At 41.8% G+C, this 18,089-nt stretch overlaps 1 protein-coding gene across 1 annotated transcript in view; it reads right to left on the bottom strand.

The window, feature by feature from the left end:
* Efhb (EF-hand domain family member B) overlaps positions 1–18,089 on the bottom strand; it is a 55,761-nt gene that overhangs the window by 3,447 nt on the left and 34,225 nt on the right. The window contains exons 7-10 of the mRNA XM_036168486.1: positions 13,768–13,851; positions 13,119–13,186; positions 9,958–10,112; positions 6,522–6,729 (exon numbers count right to left, since the gene is read on the bottom strand). Coding sequence (XP_036024379.1) covers positions 6,522–6,729; positions 9,958–10,112; positions 13,119–13,186; positions 13,768–13,851 — 515 coding nt within the window. The remainder of the gene's footprint in view (positions 1–6,521; positions 6,730–9,957; positions 10,113–13,118; positions 13,187–13,767; positions 13,852–18,089) is intronic.

The following is an 18,089-nucleotide window of genomic DNA, read 5'->3' as shown; positions in this document are numbered from 1 at the left end:
GATTAATGTCCTTTGTAGCTGCTTTCTCACAGTGGACCTGAGCACTAGTGAAGCGGCCGCCAGCACTGATACTCCACTGTATCAGCGAGTTCAGGCCAAGGTGTGATCCCAATATGACCTAGTGTCATTTTCTGCTACTCCGTTTACTTTATTCCAGAAAAAATCTTTCTAGTTGGAGAACTAAAAACAAGAGAACCCTTTATTTTTTTTCTTCCTCTACCAGAATATACCCAGAGCCTCATGGAAGCTAGACAAGAGGTCCATGGCTGAACTGTCTCCTCAGCTCTCTCTTTATTAGAGCTCAGCCTCTTGAACTATACAGCTTTCCCTAAGACTGAGTCCTAGAGGGGGTGAAAGACATACTTGAGATTGAAAATTTTACACATGACTGGGGAGATGGCTCAATGGATAGGGCCCGTGTCACCAAGCCTGACAAGCTGAGTTCAATCTCTGGGACCCACATGGTGGAAAGAGAGACTGAACTGCTACATGCTGTCCTCTGACCTCCACATATGTGCTGTGACACACATTGTGAACAAGTCCATACACACTATGTATTTTGTCTTTAAAATTATGTTTTCTGCCTGAACATGTACATGGCATGTATGACTGGTGCTGGTAGAGGCCAGAAGAGGGCGTTAGACCCCGGACAGAGTTCCTGATGGTTGTCAGCCACCATGTGGGTGCTGGTAATCAAACCTGGGTCCTCTGCACAAGCAACAACTGCTCTATACCACTGAACTATCCACCCCAATATGGAAAAGTAAAATGACAATCACACATGTACTTGGATTGGGAGGGCAGAGCATGCCCCATCCAGGGAACCGACAAGAACATAGTGTGAGCTGGGGGCCTGCATCTCTAAAGTAACTTCCTACAAGTTAGTGTATTAAAAACACCAGGACTGTGAGTAACACTGAAGGAGCATGTGCAGCTAGCTAACATGTACCAGGCACTGAGTCCAAGCCAAACCCCAAAAGGTGAAAAGCCATGGGGTCGTATTGAAACTGCAGATGACTTTACAGTCACTTCAGAGTGCCAAGATTCCCCCTCAAAGGCCTGGCTATTCCACAGACACCACTGGAGGGCAGTGTGGTGTTCCCACAACCACAGAAGAACTCGGGAAATGCATGAGAGGGTTGCAAACAGGAGCCAAGAGGACTGTTCCAGGAGATCTACAGTGCCGGCAGGCATGCCTTGAAAGCTCCAGAGGCTCTACCCAGACACGCGCGCGCACACACACACACACACACACACACACACACACACACACACCCTTAAAAGCAGAAAACTGCATGGTTTGAAAAGTCGTTGGCTATAAAACTGAAAGGCAGTCATTGTACATGCTTTCCCCTGTCCCCCAAAGCCAGCTCCAAGACAGAATGTGGTGTAGGAAATGCATCAATCACAAGGCTGGGCATAGTAACACAGACATATAATCCCAGCACTAGGGCAGCTGAGACAGGGGGATGATAAATTCTTAAGACAGCCTGGAATAAATAGAACAAAAAAAAGGTCAAAGAAAAGAAGGGTAAGGCAGTGGTGGCACATGCCTTAAATCTTTGCAGAGGCAAGCAAAACTGAATTCTAGACTAGCCTGCTCTACTGAGTGAGTTCTAAAACAGCCAGGACTACACAGAGAAACCCTGTCTCAGAAGGAGGAGGAGGAGGAGGAGGAGAGGAGAGGGGAGGGGAGGGTGAGGGGAAAGGGAGAGGGAAGGAGAGGAGAGGAGAGGAGAGGAGAGGAGAGGAGAGGAGAGGAGAGGAGAGGAGAGGAGAGGAGAGGAGAGAGAAGGAAATTTCCTGGTAAAACATTTCTAAGCTCCTGAACCAACCTGCCACCAGACCAGCTTAAGTTTGTGCCCTAAAAACAAGAAAACAAAATCCTTGAGAACTCCACTTGACAGCAGAGAAGTGGAAGCAGAGTGACCAGTGCCAACTGTCCTTAACTCTCCTGCCACCCCACCACTGCCCCCACCCCACCCCCAAAGCGGACTCCATTAAAAACATGGTTCCTGGTGACACAGGCTGTGATCCCCTAGCACTTCAAGGCTGAGGCAGGAGTACTAGGAGTCTAGGGTTGAGACTAAACAACACAGTCAGACCTGGTCTCAAAACCAAAAGGGGAAGAAGGCAGAGGGGAGGAGAGGAGGAAGGAGAGAGGGCTGACCAAAACCCAGAAATAAGTTGGGCATAGTGGAGGACACCTGTAATCCCACCAATGAGGAAGCTGAGCATGAAGAGCCACACTTCCCTGACTCAAAAAACAAAAATGAGAGTAAAGGTGGCAAAACAAGTCTATAATCCAAGAATTCAGGAGATGAGGCAAGGGATTGAAATGTAAAAAAAAGTAATAAAATAATAAAGGAACTATTTTAAGAACATTCCTCTACTTTCTCTTAAGCATCATGAGTTGTACCAAGAAAGGGGAAAATGCCAGATGTGGTGGCTCACACCTCTAATCCTAGCACTTAAGAATCAAGAGTCAAGAGGGTTGACACATGTACATGACCAGCCTGAGTTATATAGCAAGAATTTGTCTCAAAAAAAGGAGGGAGAGTGCAGAGAGATGGCTCAGTCCCTGGGTAAAAGTGCTTACCTCCAGACCAGAAATCCAGAGTTCTATTGCTAGGACCCACATGAGGGAGAGAGAGTTAACTCCCACAAGTTGTCCACTGACTTCCATAACCATGTACCGTATACACATAAATAAAACAAAACAAAAATATATCAAAAATATAAATAAAACAAAAATATATCAAAAAAAGATGAAGAAGAAAGGAAAGAATATTGTCGCCTCTTTATTTCTGAAGAGACAGAAACAACTGTGTTTAGTGGAATGTGGATGTGTTAGCACTATATAACACAGGCTATATGTCCTCTTGACTCTGCTTCTTAAGTGAGATTTTTGTCTCAAGATGGGGGGAGGCGGTGCTTGCCTCCAGGCCAGAAGTTGTCCACTGACTTCCATATCCATGTATAGTACACACATGCACATACATAATTTTTTTTAAAAGTCCCTCTGCATGCTCAGTGGGTGAAGAGAATATTGTCCTAGACAGAGGGTTCACATCACCAAGAACAAAATTTTGTTTTTGTTTTTGTTTTAGTTTAGTCTTACAGAATGACATGCCAACCCAGGAATAAAAGTGGAAATAACAGTATCATTACTTTGTAGAAGAGAGACATTCCACGGGGGTAATAAAAAATGTCAGTAACCTTTTAAAAGATAATCCCAGCAACCAGGTGCTGAAAAAATGGAAGCCAAGGTGGTATCTTTATAGACTTTAAAAAAAACAGGGGGTGGCTGGAGAGATGGCTCAGTGGTTAAGAGTGCATACTACTCTTACAGAGGGCCTGGGTTCACTTCCCACTACCACATCAGGTAACTCATCTGCCTGTAACTCTGGTTCAAGAGGATCTGACACCCTCATAGGGATCCCATGGGTACTTGTGCATATACCCCCATGAACACATACATGTAAACACATAATTTAAAATAAAAATTCCAAATTTACACAAGAAAGAAAGGAAGGAGGGAGGGAAGGAAGGGAGTGTGCAGGGAACAGGCATAGTCGCTTATGTGTGGTATCCCGGCACTCGGGTGGTGGCAGCAGAAAACTCGGGAGGTCTGAGTTGCCTCAACTATGTAGAAAGTTTAAAACCAACCTGGGCCCCAGGATATGTTGCCTCAAAAGATACAGAGGGGGCAGGGGAAGGAGAAAGAGCTGAAAACAGAAAAGATAATAGGAATATTTTCAAATATTTGATTAAAAAAGATTAATTAATTCTATTCATAAGCCAGGCATGACAGAACATACCAACAACTTCTATAACACAGGAGACTGAATTCTAAGCCAGCATGGATAATACAGTGAGACCTTGTTATAAAACATAAATAAATAATCAAAAAGTTAGGGGGGGATATATACCTGTGATCCTAGCACTTGGGAACCATAGTTAGGAAGGTCACTAGAGAGTTCATGAGCTGGCCTGTTCTAGAACTGATAGATAAATACATGCATACATATATACATTTGCATACATATATATTTTAGTGATACAGAAAGATAATGTATAAACATGAAAATATTTCAATCAAAGGTAAAGATCACTAAGCCTGGAAGCACAGATCTCTAATCCCAGATACTCAGGATGAAACAGGAAGAATATAAATTAAAGCCCAACCTGAATTGCTTAGAGAGAGTCCAGGCAAGTTAGTGAGAGTCTCTCTCAAAGTAAAAAGTAAAAAGAGGACTTGGGACTAACTCAGTGCAGAGTGCTTGCTTACTGTGTAGCTTTAGTTTCCAGTACCGCAAAAATTAAAGTTAAGACTACAAATTTCAGGGGTGCTGGAGAGATGGCTTAGAGGTTAAGAGCACTGGCTGTTTTTCCAGAGGTCCTGAGTTCAATTCCCAGCAACCACATAGTGGCTCACAACCATCTATCTGAGATCTGGCGCCCTCTTCTGTATACATAATAAATCTTTTTTTAAAAAAGACTACAAATTTCTGTGGAAATTTGTTTTGTCTTTGTTTCACTTGTTTGGGGGATGTTTTTCAGACAGGGTCTCTATATAGCTCAGACCAGCCTCAAACTCACAGTCTTCCTGCCTGTACTTCCTCAGTGTTGGAATAATAATTGTGTACCACCGTGCTTAACTTTTTGTGCAAAAATTGTTTTTTTATGTTATTGTATGTGTATGGGTGCCTTGCCTACATGTCTGACTGTGCACCATATGCATGCCCAGTGCCTATGGAGACCAGAAAAAAGTGTCACATGCCCTAGAACTGAAGTTACTAACATTCGTGAGCTCATACATGCTGAGAATTCAGCTCAGGTCTTCTGTAAGATCAGCCAGTATTCTTAACCACTAAGCCATCTCTCTAGCCCTATGTAAAATTTTAAAAATCAAATATTCTTATGTCAAATTCTATTTCAATGTTGACTTTTCTTGAATGTGGAGAAGTAACAAAAATGGGGTTTTCAAAATCTTCATAAGGAGTTATTAAATTTTGAGATTCTAAGTACTTTACTTTTAATTTTTAAATACATAGTCCCAATATCAAATGATACAAAACCATACATTGAAAAGTAAGTCTCTGGTTAGGAAAAAAGGGGTTAGTGAGAACAAGAGGGGGACAAGAAAGGGTAATACATGAATATCATTAAATACATATATTCATGTATGGAATGTCATAAAGAAACCCATTACTGTTTATAACTAATATATGCCAATTTAAAACTTTTTTAAAAATTAAGTCTCCTCCGCAGCCATAAATAAGTAAGCCAATCAGGCTCCTCTCCTCATGGCTCCAATGTGCAGAGTAAAAACTATGTGACTGAAGCCCTGTTCAGGGTCAACTTTGCCTTCCCTGGCCACCAGAAGATGCACATCTCCAAGAAGTGGGGGTTCACCAAGTGTAATACAGTTGAATTTGAAGACACAGCAGCTGAGAAGTAATTGATTTCCCAAGGCTGAGGAATCAAATATATCCCCAATTGCTGCCCCTAGACAAGTGGCTAGTCTGTGCTCATGAGGGCTGCCTCTGTGCTTAATGTCCCATCCCAACCATCATGATCACTAACAAATCTTTTTTTTTTCCCCCGGAGCTGAGGACTAAACCCAGGGCCTTGCACTTGCTAGGCAAGCACTCTACCTCTGAGCTAAATCCCCAACCCCAACAAATCTTATACCTACTTTTTTAAAAAAGGCAAGTCTCATTGTTGCCCTGCCCCTCAGCCTCACATTTCCATCTTCCTGAGTGTTCTCACAGTCTTTCCTTCCCTTTCATATACATCCTCCAATGAACAAACACATATGTATACTGTCCTAGCTCCCTTTAGGTTGCTGTGATAAATACCATGACCAGAAACAACTTGGGGAAGTAAAGGGTTTATTTGGCTTACACCAGGTCTCAGTGCAACACTGAGGGAAGTCAGGGCATAAACTGAATCAGGAACAGAACCAGAAACTATGGAGGAACACTGTTTATTGGTTTCTCTTGCTCATGCTCAGCTATCTTTTTTTAATGTATTTATTATTTTTATTTATGTGATTTTGTGTGAGGCTGCATGAGTTTGTGTGCACTATATTCATGCAGGTGCCTGTGGAGGCTAGAGGGCAGTGAATTCCCTGGAACTAGGTGGCTGTGAGCCACCTGATATGGATGATGGGAAATGAATCTCAATTGGCTGGAAATTGGCCCCTCTGTAAGAGCAATACACATTCTTAACCACTGAGGCATCTCTCCAGCCCCCAGATAGCTTATACAACCCAGACTGACCTACCTAGGGATGAACTGAGTCCTCCCTCAGTAGGCTGGGCCCTCTTACACAAATCATCAATCAAGACAATCTCTCACAGAATCTGTCTGATCTGGGCAATCAGATGCCTCTGGGCTATGTCAAATTGACTGTTGAAGCTAACTAGGACACATAATATTAATGTTGTTTGAGATCCTAAAAACTATGAAAATATAAAAATCTACTTAAGAATTCAGCAAGCTTTCAAGAAATACCTTTAATAATGACCCTCTTTTCATACTCTCTGAGAGGTACTTTGTCTTTCCAGTTAAGGAAATTGGCAAATTCCAGATAGTTAATCAGGCCATCCTGATCCACGTCACAGTAGTCAAACACCTGGTCCAGGAGCATCTTGTCTAGATGCAGGTTTGCCTGGTCACAAGCTTCATATAGTTCTTCTCTGTCGATCATCCCATCTCCTTTCTGTCAACCAGTAAACAAAAGAGGACAAGATGAGTGTGGTCTCTAATAAAAAAGAAGGGCTCTATCACACATGCTCAGCAAATTCCAACCTACAGTAAGAGGAATCAATATTATATATGTCAAGCAAGAGTATCCTCATGGAGTCAACCTGATAGCCACACTTTGTAGTTAGAGATCCTAGTATAAGCAGAATATCATTCAGAATCTTTTCATTATTGGTCCTGGAGATTTAATCCAGGCCCTTGCACATAGTCAACACATGTGAGCTATGCTCACAGCCCCAGTTATTTTAATCACATTTTTTCTTTTATTTTCTTCCTGTTATTACCTATTTATTTTAGTGCTTTATTGTTGTTTTGAGGCAAGGTCTCATGTAGTCCAGGCCAGCTTTAAGATCAACTATGTAGCTGAGAATGGCCTTGAATTCTGGTCCTTTTACCTCTGCCTCCCAAGTGCTGGGATGACAGGCTTGTTCTCACACACCCTGCTTAATCATACCTTTTAAACCAAACTATTTGCATTGGAATGTAGCTGGCATAATCATAAAACATGCTTGGCATTTCATTTGAGCAATGTTTTCCCTGTCTGACAGCTCATTACAATTTTTCAAGCTGACAGAGTTTTTAACACCTTCTGTTTCTCACTGAGGCCATAAATGGTCCTCTACATCATTGCTTACTAACAAGGAAAATAGAGATGAGATTACAAAGTAAAGTACAGGGAGGCCTGGTTTTGTTTGATATTACTCCCACTAGCAAGAGAGAGAAGCTACCAACCCCTTAAGTCTACCCCTGTAACAGTGTTAAGATTCATTCTTTCAGAGTAGGAAAAACCTCTAGTGTCTTTTCATACAATAGTTAAAAGCAGAAATACTTAAGTGTTATTGGAAGGAAATCAATGAGAGAGTAAAGAGAAATTTGGCTGGGTCCCTTGGGAGATGAGGCTGGCAAAGTATATAATACTTGTTAAAGAAGAAAGTCAACAGCTAGGGCATCTTAACCACTCAGCCCCTGGTGCATTCCTTCAGGCCAACCTTAGATACACTTAGAGATAATGCTAAGGAGCAGAAGGATTTCATTTTATTACCTGCCCCCATGAGCTGTTGCTTTGAACAGTGAATTCTGGATGCTATAGGTGGGGATATAGCTCAAGAGTAGAGTGCTTGCCTCAAATGTGTGAGGCCTTGACTTCTATCCGTTACATTGAAAAAAATTAAATTAGAGAGATAGAAGAATATATGACTCTTTTTCCCCATTAGAGAGATTTTAGGGAGAGAATCTGTCTAGAGAAACTACTTGTGAATGAATCGTTGAACATTTTGGGGCTCTAGCTGCCCAGGATTGAATTCACAATGCCACTGAAGATAAATAAACCCCTGCAAAATGGCCCAATGAGACAGACCAAGTGAATTCTAAGTAAGTTTCTGTGACCCTGAAGAAGTTGCCTATGCCTCCTGTTGTTAACATGTATTACCTTGACAATGGAGTAATAAATGGCCTGAATTAATGTAAAATCCTTTATAAATATCTCTATGGCAAACCCAAGTCAACCAAAACCATGAACCTGCTACCCTGCCAGGAAAACAATGTGGTAGCTACTGACAGAATCAAAAAGTCCACAAAGCTAAAAATAGATGCTATCAATAAGGACAGCTTTGAGCCGGGTTGTGGGGTTGTATGCCTTTCCCAGCACTAGGGAGGCAGAGTTAGGCGGATCTCTGTGAGTTCAAGGCCAACCTGGTCTACAGAGCGAGATCCATGACAGGCACCAAAACTACAGAAAAACCCTGTCTTGAAAAAAACAAAACAAAACAAAAAGCCAAGATATATATACTTAAGAAATTACATAGTACATAAACCCATTAAGGACCAGAAGGAAGAGAACATTTATTAAGGTTTTGTAAAGACTTTTAAGATCTGTTTTGTTTTTTACTCAGCCTTATTCATATCTCAATTAGAGCACCATGCAGTGACATGGTTTATATTCATGCTGCCCTGGATTTGTTTTATAATATTTATTGCAAACTTGTGGTTGTCTCTATTAACTTTATTTTATGTCAATAATGTACACAAATTTCTTAAAATTTTCGCTTATTTGATTTTGAATAAAAGCTAAATTCATAATTTAAAATGATTGTGATACTGTGTATCAGCACACATCACATGTATTGATATCAAACTCATTCAAAAATGGTTTGTAGGTCCAGCAAAGAGCTCAGTGGGTAGGGACACTCACACCAGACCTGATGACCTGAGTTCAATCCCTGGATCCTACAAGAATAATAATCTTTTTAAATCCACTTAAAATGGCCTATAAACTGCCTAGAAAACCAGGTACAATGAGGCACAAAAGGGAGGAGGGGAAAATCAAAGCAAAGTGAGAATGAAAAAAGTTCAAATGCCCACAAAGTTGACACTGAAACAATTCCGTGGGCTCTGAGCTTCCTGGAAAGCAGGAAGTGGGAAATGTACATTCAAGGAACTTGGGGTGCAACGCAGAGCATGCCATGTGTTTAGCATGTGAAAAGTCCTAAGTTCAATCCCCATCACCCAAAACTAAATGAATAAATTACATTTATAGTAGTTTAAAAATTAGTTGATCTTGGCCTCGAGGTGCAGCCCAATTGCTACGGTGCTTGGAGAGCACACACAAAGCCAATAGCTAAAGCCAGTACCACATAAACCAGATGTGGTGGCACAAGTCTTTAATTCTGGCATTTGGGAGGTAGAAGCAGAAATAGTAAGCTCATTCCTATCCTCCTATCCTGTGCTACAACATGGGTTCAGGGCCTGCCTGGACTACAAGAGATCCTGCCTCAAAAAAAATATTACTTTCTAACTGATCTTGCAGCCTTTGGATGGACATCACCCCCTGCTATCCTAGTCAATGGCATTCTATGAATGAGTTGGATGTAGACTGAAGTTTCTATAGACACCAAAACTTAGATATAAGACTATCCAGTGTCTCCCAGAGATCCACAGAGATATACTTTCCCTTGTCAGAACACCGAGATTTACTCAGTTCTGCCTATGTACAGAACAAAGGTCATCACTGACCATGCTTAAAACCACACAGTCATAGATATGCTTCAACTAAACGTCACTTACATGGACAAGTAAATGAGCTGGCTAAGACCCTCGAACCGTAGTTTGCTGACCCACCATTTGCACCAGTCTACTGGAATTTATCCAAACATCATAAACCCCCTTGTTTTGTGAGATTACTGGCCTTGTCATAGTGCCTGAAAGCCAACATCAAAGTGTCAAAGTGCTGGTAATTAAATTTCTTCAAGTGGTGTCGAGCAGCTGCAATCAAGGCTCGCTGGCGGTCTTTCCCACGCAGATATTCACCTGGGCGTCTGTAATGGATAAGATCACCAACTCCTATTGAAGAAAGAAGTTGTCTTGCATGTGAATTTAAAATATGGCCATAGTGTTTCCAGAGAGAAAGAGACAGAGGCAGACAGAGACAAAGGCAGAGAAACCTAGCAACCTCTAAGAATGAAAAAACAAAAAACCAGTCATATATAATGCTGGTACTTCCCACCACTATTTTGGTTTTGTAGACAAGGTCTCCTGTAACTCAGGCTGGTCTCATTGAACTCATGGGATTCCTCTACAAAATTTTTATTTAAAAACAATTTTTCTTTCCTTTTACATACCAATGCCTGTTCCCTCTTCCTCTCCTCTCCCACTCCCCCACCTCCCCTCACCTTAACCCCATCCCCTCCTCATAGAGAGTAAGGCCTCCCTTGGCTAGTCAACACAGGCTGGTATACCAAGTTGGGGCCAGGCCTAGCCCCTCCCGCCTGCATCAAGGCTGAGTAAGGCATTGCACCATAGGAAATGGGTTCTAAATGCCAGTTCTTGTACCCAGGATAAGTCCTGGTCCCATTTCCAGGGGACCCACAAACACATCAAGTCATACAACTTTCACCTACATTCACAAGGCCTAGTGCGGTCTCATGCAGGCTCCCCATCTGTCAGTCCGGAGTCCATGAGCTCTCATTAGCTTGGGTCAGCTATCTCTGTGGTTTTTCCCATCATGATTCTGACCCCCCTTTGCTCATATAATCCTTCCTCCCTATCTTCAACTGAACTTCAGGATCTTGGCCAAGTGCTTGACTGTGGGTCTCAGTATCTGCTTCCATCAGTCACTGGATGTAGGTTCTTTATTATTTATAAAACAAAAATTGCCTTAGCCAAGAGTGGAGCACACACCTACCTTGTCCTGGCTAATGTTTTGTCAACTTGACACAAGCTAGTTATCTGAAAAGAGAAAAAATCCTGAGAAAATGCTTCCCTCAGACTGACCTGTAGGCAAGCCTGTGGGGCACTTTCTTGGTGATTGATGTGCAAAGGCCCAGCCCACTGTGGGTGGTGCCATCTCTGGGCTGGTTGTCCTGTACTGTATAAAGCTGAGAAAGCCTTAGGCAGGAAGCCAATAAGAAGTGTTCCTTTCTGGAGTCTGCTTCAGTTTCTGTTTTCAGAGTTCCTGGCCTGGCTTTCCTTAGTGGTGGAGTGTAAAATGTAAGCTGAAATAAACCCTTTCTTTCCCAAACTAGAAAAAAGACCTCCTAACAAATGTCTTCTTTCACCTATAGATTGGTTGATGATTTGCTGGCTGGCTGATGAGAGTGGTTCTAAATTACGTGGTTATACAACAGAGTGTTTATGATCTCTCTCTCTCTCTCTCTCTCTCTCTCTCTCATTTTTGAGTTAGGATCTCTCTTGGCTAAGGACTTACTTAGAGTAGGCCATTTGCTCACATTGTGAAAAGCCCTGAGTTCAATCTTATACTGAAGAATGTTTTTTAGACATGCTCTCTTACTCTATTGGCTAGGATATTCTCAAACTTGAAGCAATCATCTAGCCTCAATATCTCAAATGTTAGGATTACAGAATAAACCACTTTGCCTGACTAGGGTGCATTACAGTTTAAATGTGTTTAAAGCTGGATCCCATGGATAAACAAATGTGTTACTGTGCATAGTGGTGCCTCCCTGTATCCCAGGATTTTGGAGGAATAGATAGGACATAGCAAGTTAGATACCAGCCTGATGTACTGCCTCAAATATCACAAAACAGTTTCTGATTCTGTAAATTTATAGTGTGGCCTAAAATCTGCCCTTTTTCTTATTTATTTTTAATATTTTATGCATATTAATATTTTGCCTGCATTTGTGTCTAGTGTCCACAGAGGCTAGAAGAGGGCATTGCATCTCCTGGAAGGGAAGTTATAAATAGTTGTGAGCCACCATGTGAGTGCTGAGAATTGAACCCCAGTCCTCTAGAAAATCAGCAAGTGCTCTTAACCACTAACCCATCTCTGCAGCCTTCATTTCTTTATTTAATGTACTTACTGAGCAAGAGCAATGGCTTAGTGGCTAAGGGCATGTACTGCTCTTCCAGAGGACAAGAATTCAATTCCCAGCACCTACATCAGATGGCTCACATCATCTGTTACTCTAACTTCAGGGAATCCAACTCCTCTGACTTCCAGGGGACTTGCACACACATGTACATATACTTACTTATTTATATATAGGGTGCATTGGGGACATGTGCACAGGTATGAGCACTCACAGGCTCACAAATGCACCACAGCACTCATGAGGAGGTCAAAGGGCAATTCTTGGGAGTTAGATCTCTCCTTCCACCAACCATATGGGTCCCAGGTACCAAACTCAGGTTGTCAGGTTTGGCACTGAGCCATCTTGCCAGCCCAGATTTTGCATTTTTAAGAAGCAGAAAGAGACCTCCATATCATGATATAAGTACAATATTGAAATTAAATAAAAAGCTGCCTTATCTCATTGAGCTTGCTTTATACATTTATATTTATTTTCTAAGTAACAGTCCACTTACAGTATTCACGATAAAGCCTTTAAACAGTATTAGTTCAAACATAACATGAAAAAATCTTTCTTATATATTATTAATGCTATAAAGCTTTAATATCAGAAGCTTGGAGGGGTTGGAGACATAGCTTAGTGGTAGAGTGCTATGTCTAGCATGTAGTAGGTCTTGAGTTCAACTTCCAGCGCTGTAGAAAAATTGTACATATGTATGTGTATGTGTCCATATGTATCTACACCCATGGTAACACATAGCTTTCCGGGGATGCTTTTCAACAATTTTTTTAGTATGCGTCCACAGGCATCATGCTGGGCAGTAACAAGACCCCAGCACCTGCAGCCCTTTAGAGGGTTTGGGGGGAAAGCAATTATTTCAGATATTTCAACACAGGTTAAAAGCAAGGGGGTTAAGAGAAAAAGAGACTCTCCAGAAAGTAAGTCACACCCAGGGCCTGAGTGTGGGCTTCTCTAAGAAAGCCACTCCTTTAGTGCGGATGTGTTTATTTGTCAAGAAGAAAAGTCACATATTTACCATATTCCTCAGGCTGGAGGCAAGCTCCAAATGTGTGGCCTGGGGCGACGTTCATAGTTTCTGCAATGCTATAGGAGAAAAGACTCCTTAGTTAAAATTGCCACCATCTGAAGCTGAAAGCTATGTATGTTCGCCTTAAGCCCTTAACAACCTACAGACTCTCCTACAGACACACTGTGAAAAATCAATGGAAAGGTACCAGAGTCTGGTGTCCATTTGTATTAACAATGGCTGAAGGTTTTCCCTGCAGACTCCTCCAGAGATAGCTGGGGGCAGGAGGAGTGGGATTCAAAACAAATATGGCCAAAATATTTTTTTGATAGCCCAGAAATTCTCTCTCCCTCTTGTCCAATCTGCTGGGAGCCCAAATGCTGTAGTCAGTGACAATACTCCATTGATAAACAACAGGGGAATAATTTTCTTATTCAATGAAAATCAACTTAGTAAAAAGCAAACCAACATATAGTTTTTCAATGTAGCCCAGGTTGGCCTCCAATTCAATAATATAGCTAAGGGTGACCTTGAGCTCCTGGCTCTCCTGCCTCTGCTCTCCAGTACTAAGATCATAGGTATGTGCCACCAAGCCCACCCAGATGACCACAAGACCATTCAACATGGAACCACTGACAAGGCCTCAGCTCAAACTCACGGGTCTAAAACTCTTCCAAGTTTGTGTTGAAACTTTTCCTTGAAGTCATCAACTCTTTTGGATACAATTTTAGCTCCTCGTTCCCTACAAAATGAGAAAATTGTCAGGTATCTTTAATATTAAAATGTAATAGAATGCAAAATATTGACATATTAAAAAGTATCATAGTACTGGGCCTACAATGAACAAGTCTCAAAAGACATTTCCATGTTTAACACTACATTTATTGATACTTCTATCACTCTACAATAAAAACATATTTGGTAGATGGTAGACAGCATGTTCTGTGTATAAAGTGGGGATATGAACTATCCAAGGTATGGCTGAGGGGAAGGTTTTTATAGTAGATATGAGGGAGAGTACAGCCAGAGGCATCTGGAAAAGTCCAGACAGGGAGAGAAAGTAGTGGACTGAACATGACCCACAGATTGAACAGGTCCATGAAAAGAGAGAGAGGAGTAGGGAGTGAGAGAGGAAGAGAAAAGCAAAGGAAACAGGGGGTCAGGGGAGAGGAGGCCAAGAAAGCACATGGCCAAAATGGCACAGTTATATAGAAATCAAAATCTGGGGCAAGGGAAGCCCATGAGCTGGAGAAGTTTATGGTAGGGGACTGGTGAGAAGAGCTGAGAGGAGACACAGGTACTGAGTCAGCCAGGAGGCCCTAAAACACTTTCCTATGCTAATAGGCACCACAGTTAGCCATTTGTCCCTTCTTGTTTGGGACATGACAATCTTGGAGATTTAGCTCAATGGAAGAACACTTGCCTAGCATGCATGAGGCTCAGTTCAATCCTCAACACAAGAAAGGGGGCAGGGTGGCATAGACAAGCAAAAGGAAACACTTTGGCAAAATACATAGAAATGTTTTTTAGGAAGGACAGAAAGGAAGATAATCTGGAACATATAATAAGGGGAAAGGTGCTCTCTATAGCATCGAAATTCCTTCTATGTAGAGATATCTGAAATAAGAATGTTAAAAGAATAGTAAACCACACTTCAGGTCTAACCATATACAGTCTTACTCCTATCCCAGTTGTAAAGTGCTTATTTCAAAGAATGTTACTAAGAAAACTATAAATGTTTACCTAAAAATATATCTTGGAGGCAATCTCACCTTAGGATACCCAAACATATCATACCCATGCTAAACAAATGGTTAAAGGAAAGCACATTTGCTTCCTTGCACACCCTTATCTCCGAAGCTTTACTTTGTCTTCTGTTGTCCTACTCAATGTCCCCAGTCCCTGACCTCATTTACTGAAGGAAAAGGAAGAGAGAGAAACAAGTCCTTAGCAACTCTTTGAGGCTGAACTTCAGAAGCCACCAAGTCACATATACAAATATTGTAAAGAGACTTGTGCAAGATTCTTCCCTGAGAAGGCCACACCCACACCTGGGTGAGTACTGCCTTCCTTTCCTATGAGCCTCTCTCATAAACCCACCCTTGTATTTATGTGAAAGTATCTTCTCAGGGGCTACAGAGGTAACTCAGAGGATGAAAGCAAGAGGATCTGAGTTCAGATTACAAACAGCCACATACAAAAGCTGGGTCTGGCATAAGTGCCTTCAATGAACACTGGACAGGGAGTGGGGAGGCAGATCCCATGAGCTCCCTCTGGCCAGCCAGTCTGCCAAAATGATAAGCTTCCATTTCTTTTTTTTTTTTTTTTCCAGAGCTGAGGACCGAACCCAGGGCCTTGCGCTCTACCACTGAGCTAAATCCCCAGCCCCGATAAGCTTCCATTTCAATGAAAGACACTGTCTTGGGGGAATAAGGTGGAGAGTGACAGGAAAGATACCTGACAATGTCCCTCCTCTGACCTCCACATGCACTTGGACAGTTTTACACATACACTACACATGTACATGCACACACACACACACACACACACACACACACACACACACACACACACCACAGACAACATACATAAATACCACAATTTTTAAAAATGTTTTAATCTCTCATAATAAGCTCAAACTCTGCTTCTCATACCAAATCATCCTGAAATTCTTCTCTGTGGCAATGTCAAGAACTCCAGAGAAAATAACTTCTCAGGTTGACATGTGTGTCTGTGTGGAGATGTGTCCCTCCCATTCCTACCGTGTTTATGTCCTTTTATCTCTATCTAAGAATCAGTAATAAAGAAGCACCCCACACAGCATTTAAAATATGGGAAGCGGGGATGGAGAGATGACTCCAGGTTAAGAATATGTGTTGCTCTTGCAGAGGACCCAGGTTCAGTTTCCAAAAGCCACATGGGGGCTTACAACTATCTGTAACTCCAGTTCCCAGGGATCTAAAGCCTTCTTCTGCTCTCTGTGGACACACATGGTACACAAGCATACATATAGGCAAAACACCATATACATATAAAATAATGCTAATAAAAAACATTTTTTAATTGTGGAAGCTAGAGCAGTGGAGCACCTATGGTCAGTTAGGAGTCTATGGCAGGAGACTGTGTCAACCCAAGAGACAGGAGCACAGCCTGTCTCTCTAAGAAAAAGGAAGCAGAAAACATGTGCATTTATATCACACACACACACATTTGTCCAGGGCTGGGGAAATAGTTCAGCTGTTAAAGAACTTGCTGCACAAACTAGAAGCTGGAGCTCAGGTGCTCAGAATGCACATGTTGGCATGCCTATACTAGTTTCTGAAGGGAGACACAGGATCCAGGATCCCTAAAGCAAACTAGCTAGGAAAACTAGCTGTCAGTGAGCACAGGATTTGACTGAGCTACCCAGCATCAAAAAATAAGGACAAAGAGTGATCAAAGAGCATTACCAACCCCATCCTGAGGCTTCCACATATGCGCACACATACACATGTGCCACACACACATATACAGGAAAAGAAAGAGGAAAAAACTATTTGACTTGCCTAACATTGTGTGTGTGTGTGTGTGTGTGTGTGTGTGTGTGTGTGTGTGTCTGTAAGGATATGTAACTCAGTGGTTCATGAAACATTATAGTCTTGTTAGTTATAATAGAAAAAAGTCCAAATATTCAATCAGGTGATTACAAAAAGCCTTGCATGCATTTTAGGCGCTGGTTATGAAGACTACACAGTGCTAAGTAATGATTCATAGTAACTTCTGAGTAAGGCTACAAAGTGGGGTGGCAGTCTGGTGAGAACTATGCAATACTCTGCCTGGGGAGCCATGCTAGAAATTAAATGGTAATGGTGGTCAAAGTAAACTGACTGGATTATGGCTTTTATTGTGTTGATTTTCTGTAGTATGATTGTTACTTCTATGGTTATTATCAAATAAGTAAAATTACAGCACTATTAATTAATGACATTATAAATTCCCCCATTGAACATGGAGCCTTACAGTTCCTCTGCTTTTAACAGCATTTCCTGATTGTTCAAATTTTGAGCTTAATTTCTAAAGAAGAATAAATTTGTGGAGAAATAAAAGGAGAAATATAATGTAGCCCATCTCTTATTCCTGCCCAAGTATAAGAGACGGATCTGATGAGAGGACCAGTAACCATAAAGAGATAGCCATAGTCTCCAGACCAATAGGCCCAAGCAGGGGTAGGCCCAGCTGCTGAAGCAACTTTGCCAAGGTTCTGGCCTATTACCAGGACTTCCCCAGCTGTGTGAACTTAGACAAATGATTAGCTTCAAAGTATTCATCTGGGAACTTAAGGACTCCTACCTCATGATGTTCAAGGTGGGATTAAATTAATAATAAAGAGAATGTTAACAGACTTTGCCTTTGTAGTGAGAACTATTATTATAGGAACCACACTGCCAGAAGAGTAGGTCGCTGGACACCCAGCTGCATACTCCCTGAAAATGGCAGAAAGCAGGATAAAGTCAGGTCTTCCCTGACACCTGGGAAAGCAGGCAGAGTGCACTGCCCTCCTATGGATCCTTTAAAAAGTTACCACAAACAGCTTCAAACAACCAAAATGTTCTCTAACAGCTCTGTAGGCAGCTGTTAATCAGGAGGTTAGCATTCTCATATTTCCTCCAAAGGAGAAACCATTCCTTGCTCTTTCCTGTATCTGTTGGCTGCTGGTATTACTGGTGTCTTTGGTTAGAGCTATGTCCCTCCAGCCTTGGCCTACATCTATCTTCAGAACACCTTCTCTTCTGAACGTCTTTTCTCTTCAGCTTCCAGTCTCCCTCTAAACAACAACATCCTCCTACTCCTCCTTCCACTTCCCTTTCCTCCTTACTTTTGGATGGGAAAGTATGATGGCTAGTCTTGTTTGTCAACTTAACTGAATCTAGAATTTACTACAACACAAACTGATGACACTCCTATCTCCTGTAAGTGACTTTTTTCATCAGAGTATTTGAA

Source organism: Onychomys torridus, chromosome 18, assembly GCF_903995425.1.
Source record: "Onychomys torridus chromosome 18, mOncTor1.1, whole genome shotgun sequence".
Lineage (NCBI taxonomy): Eukaryota > Metazoa > Chordata > Mammalia > Rodentia > Cricetidae > Onychomys > Onychomys torridus.
The sequence above is the reverse complement of the archived record's forward strand: the minus strand, read 5'-3'. Positions and strand labels throughout refer to the sequence as shown.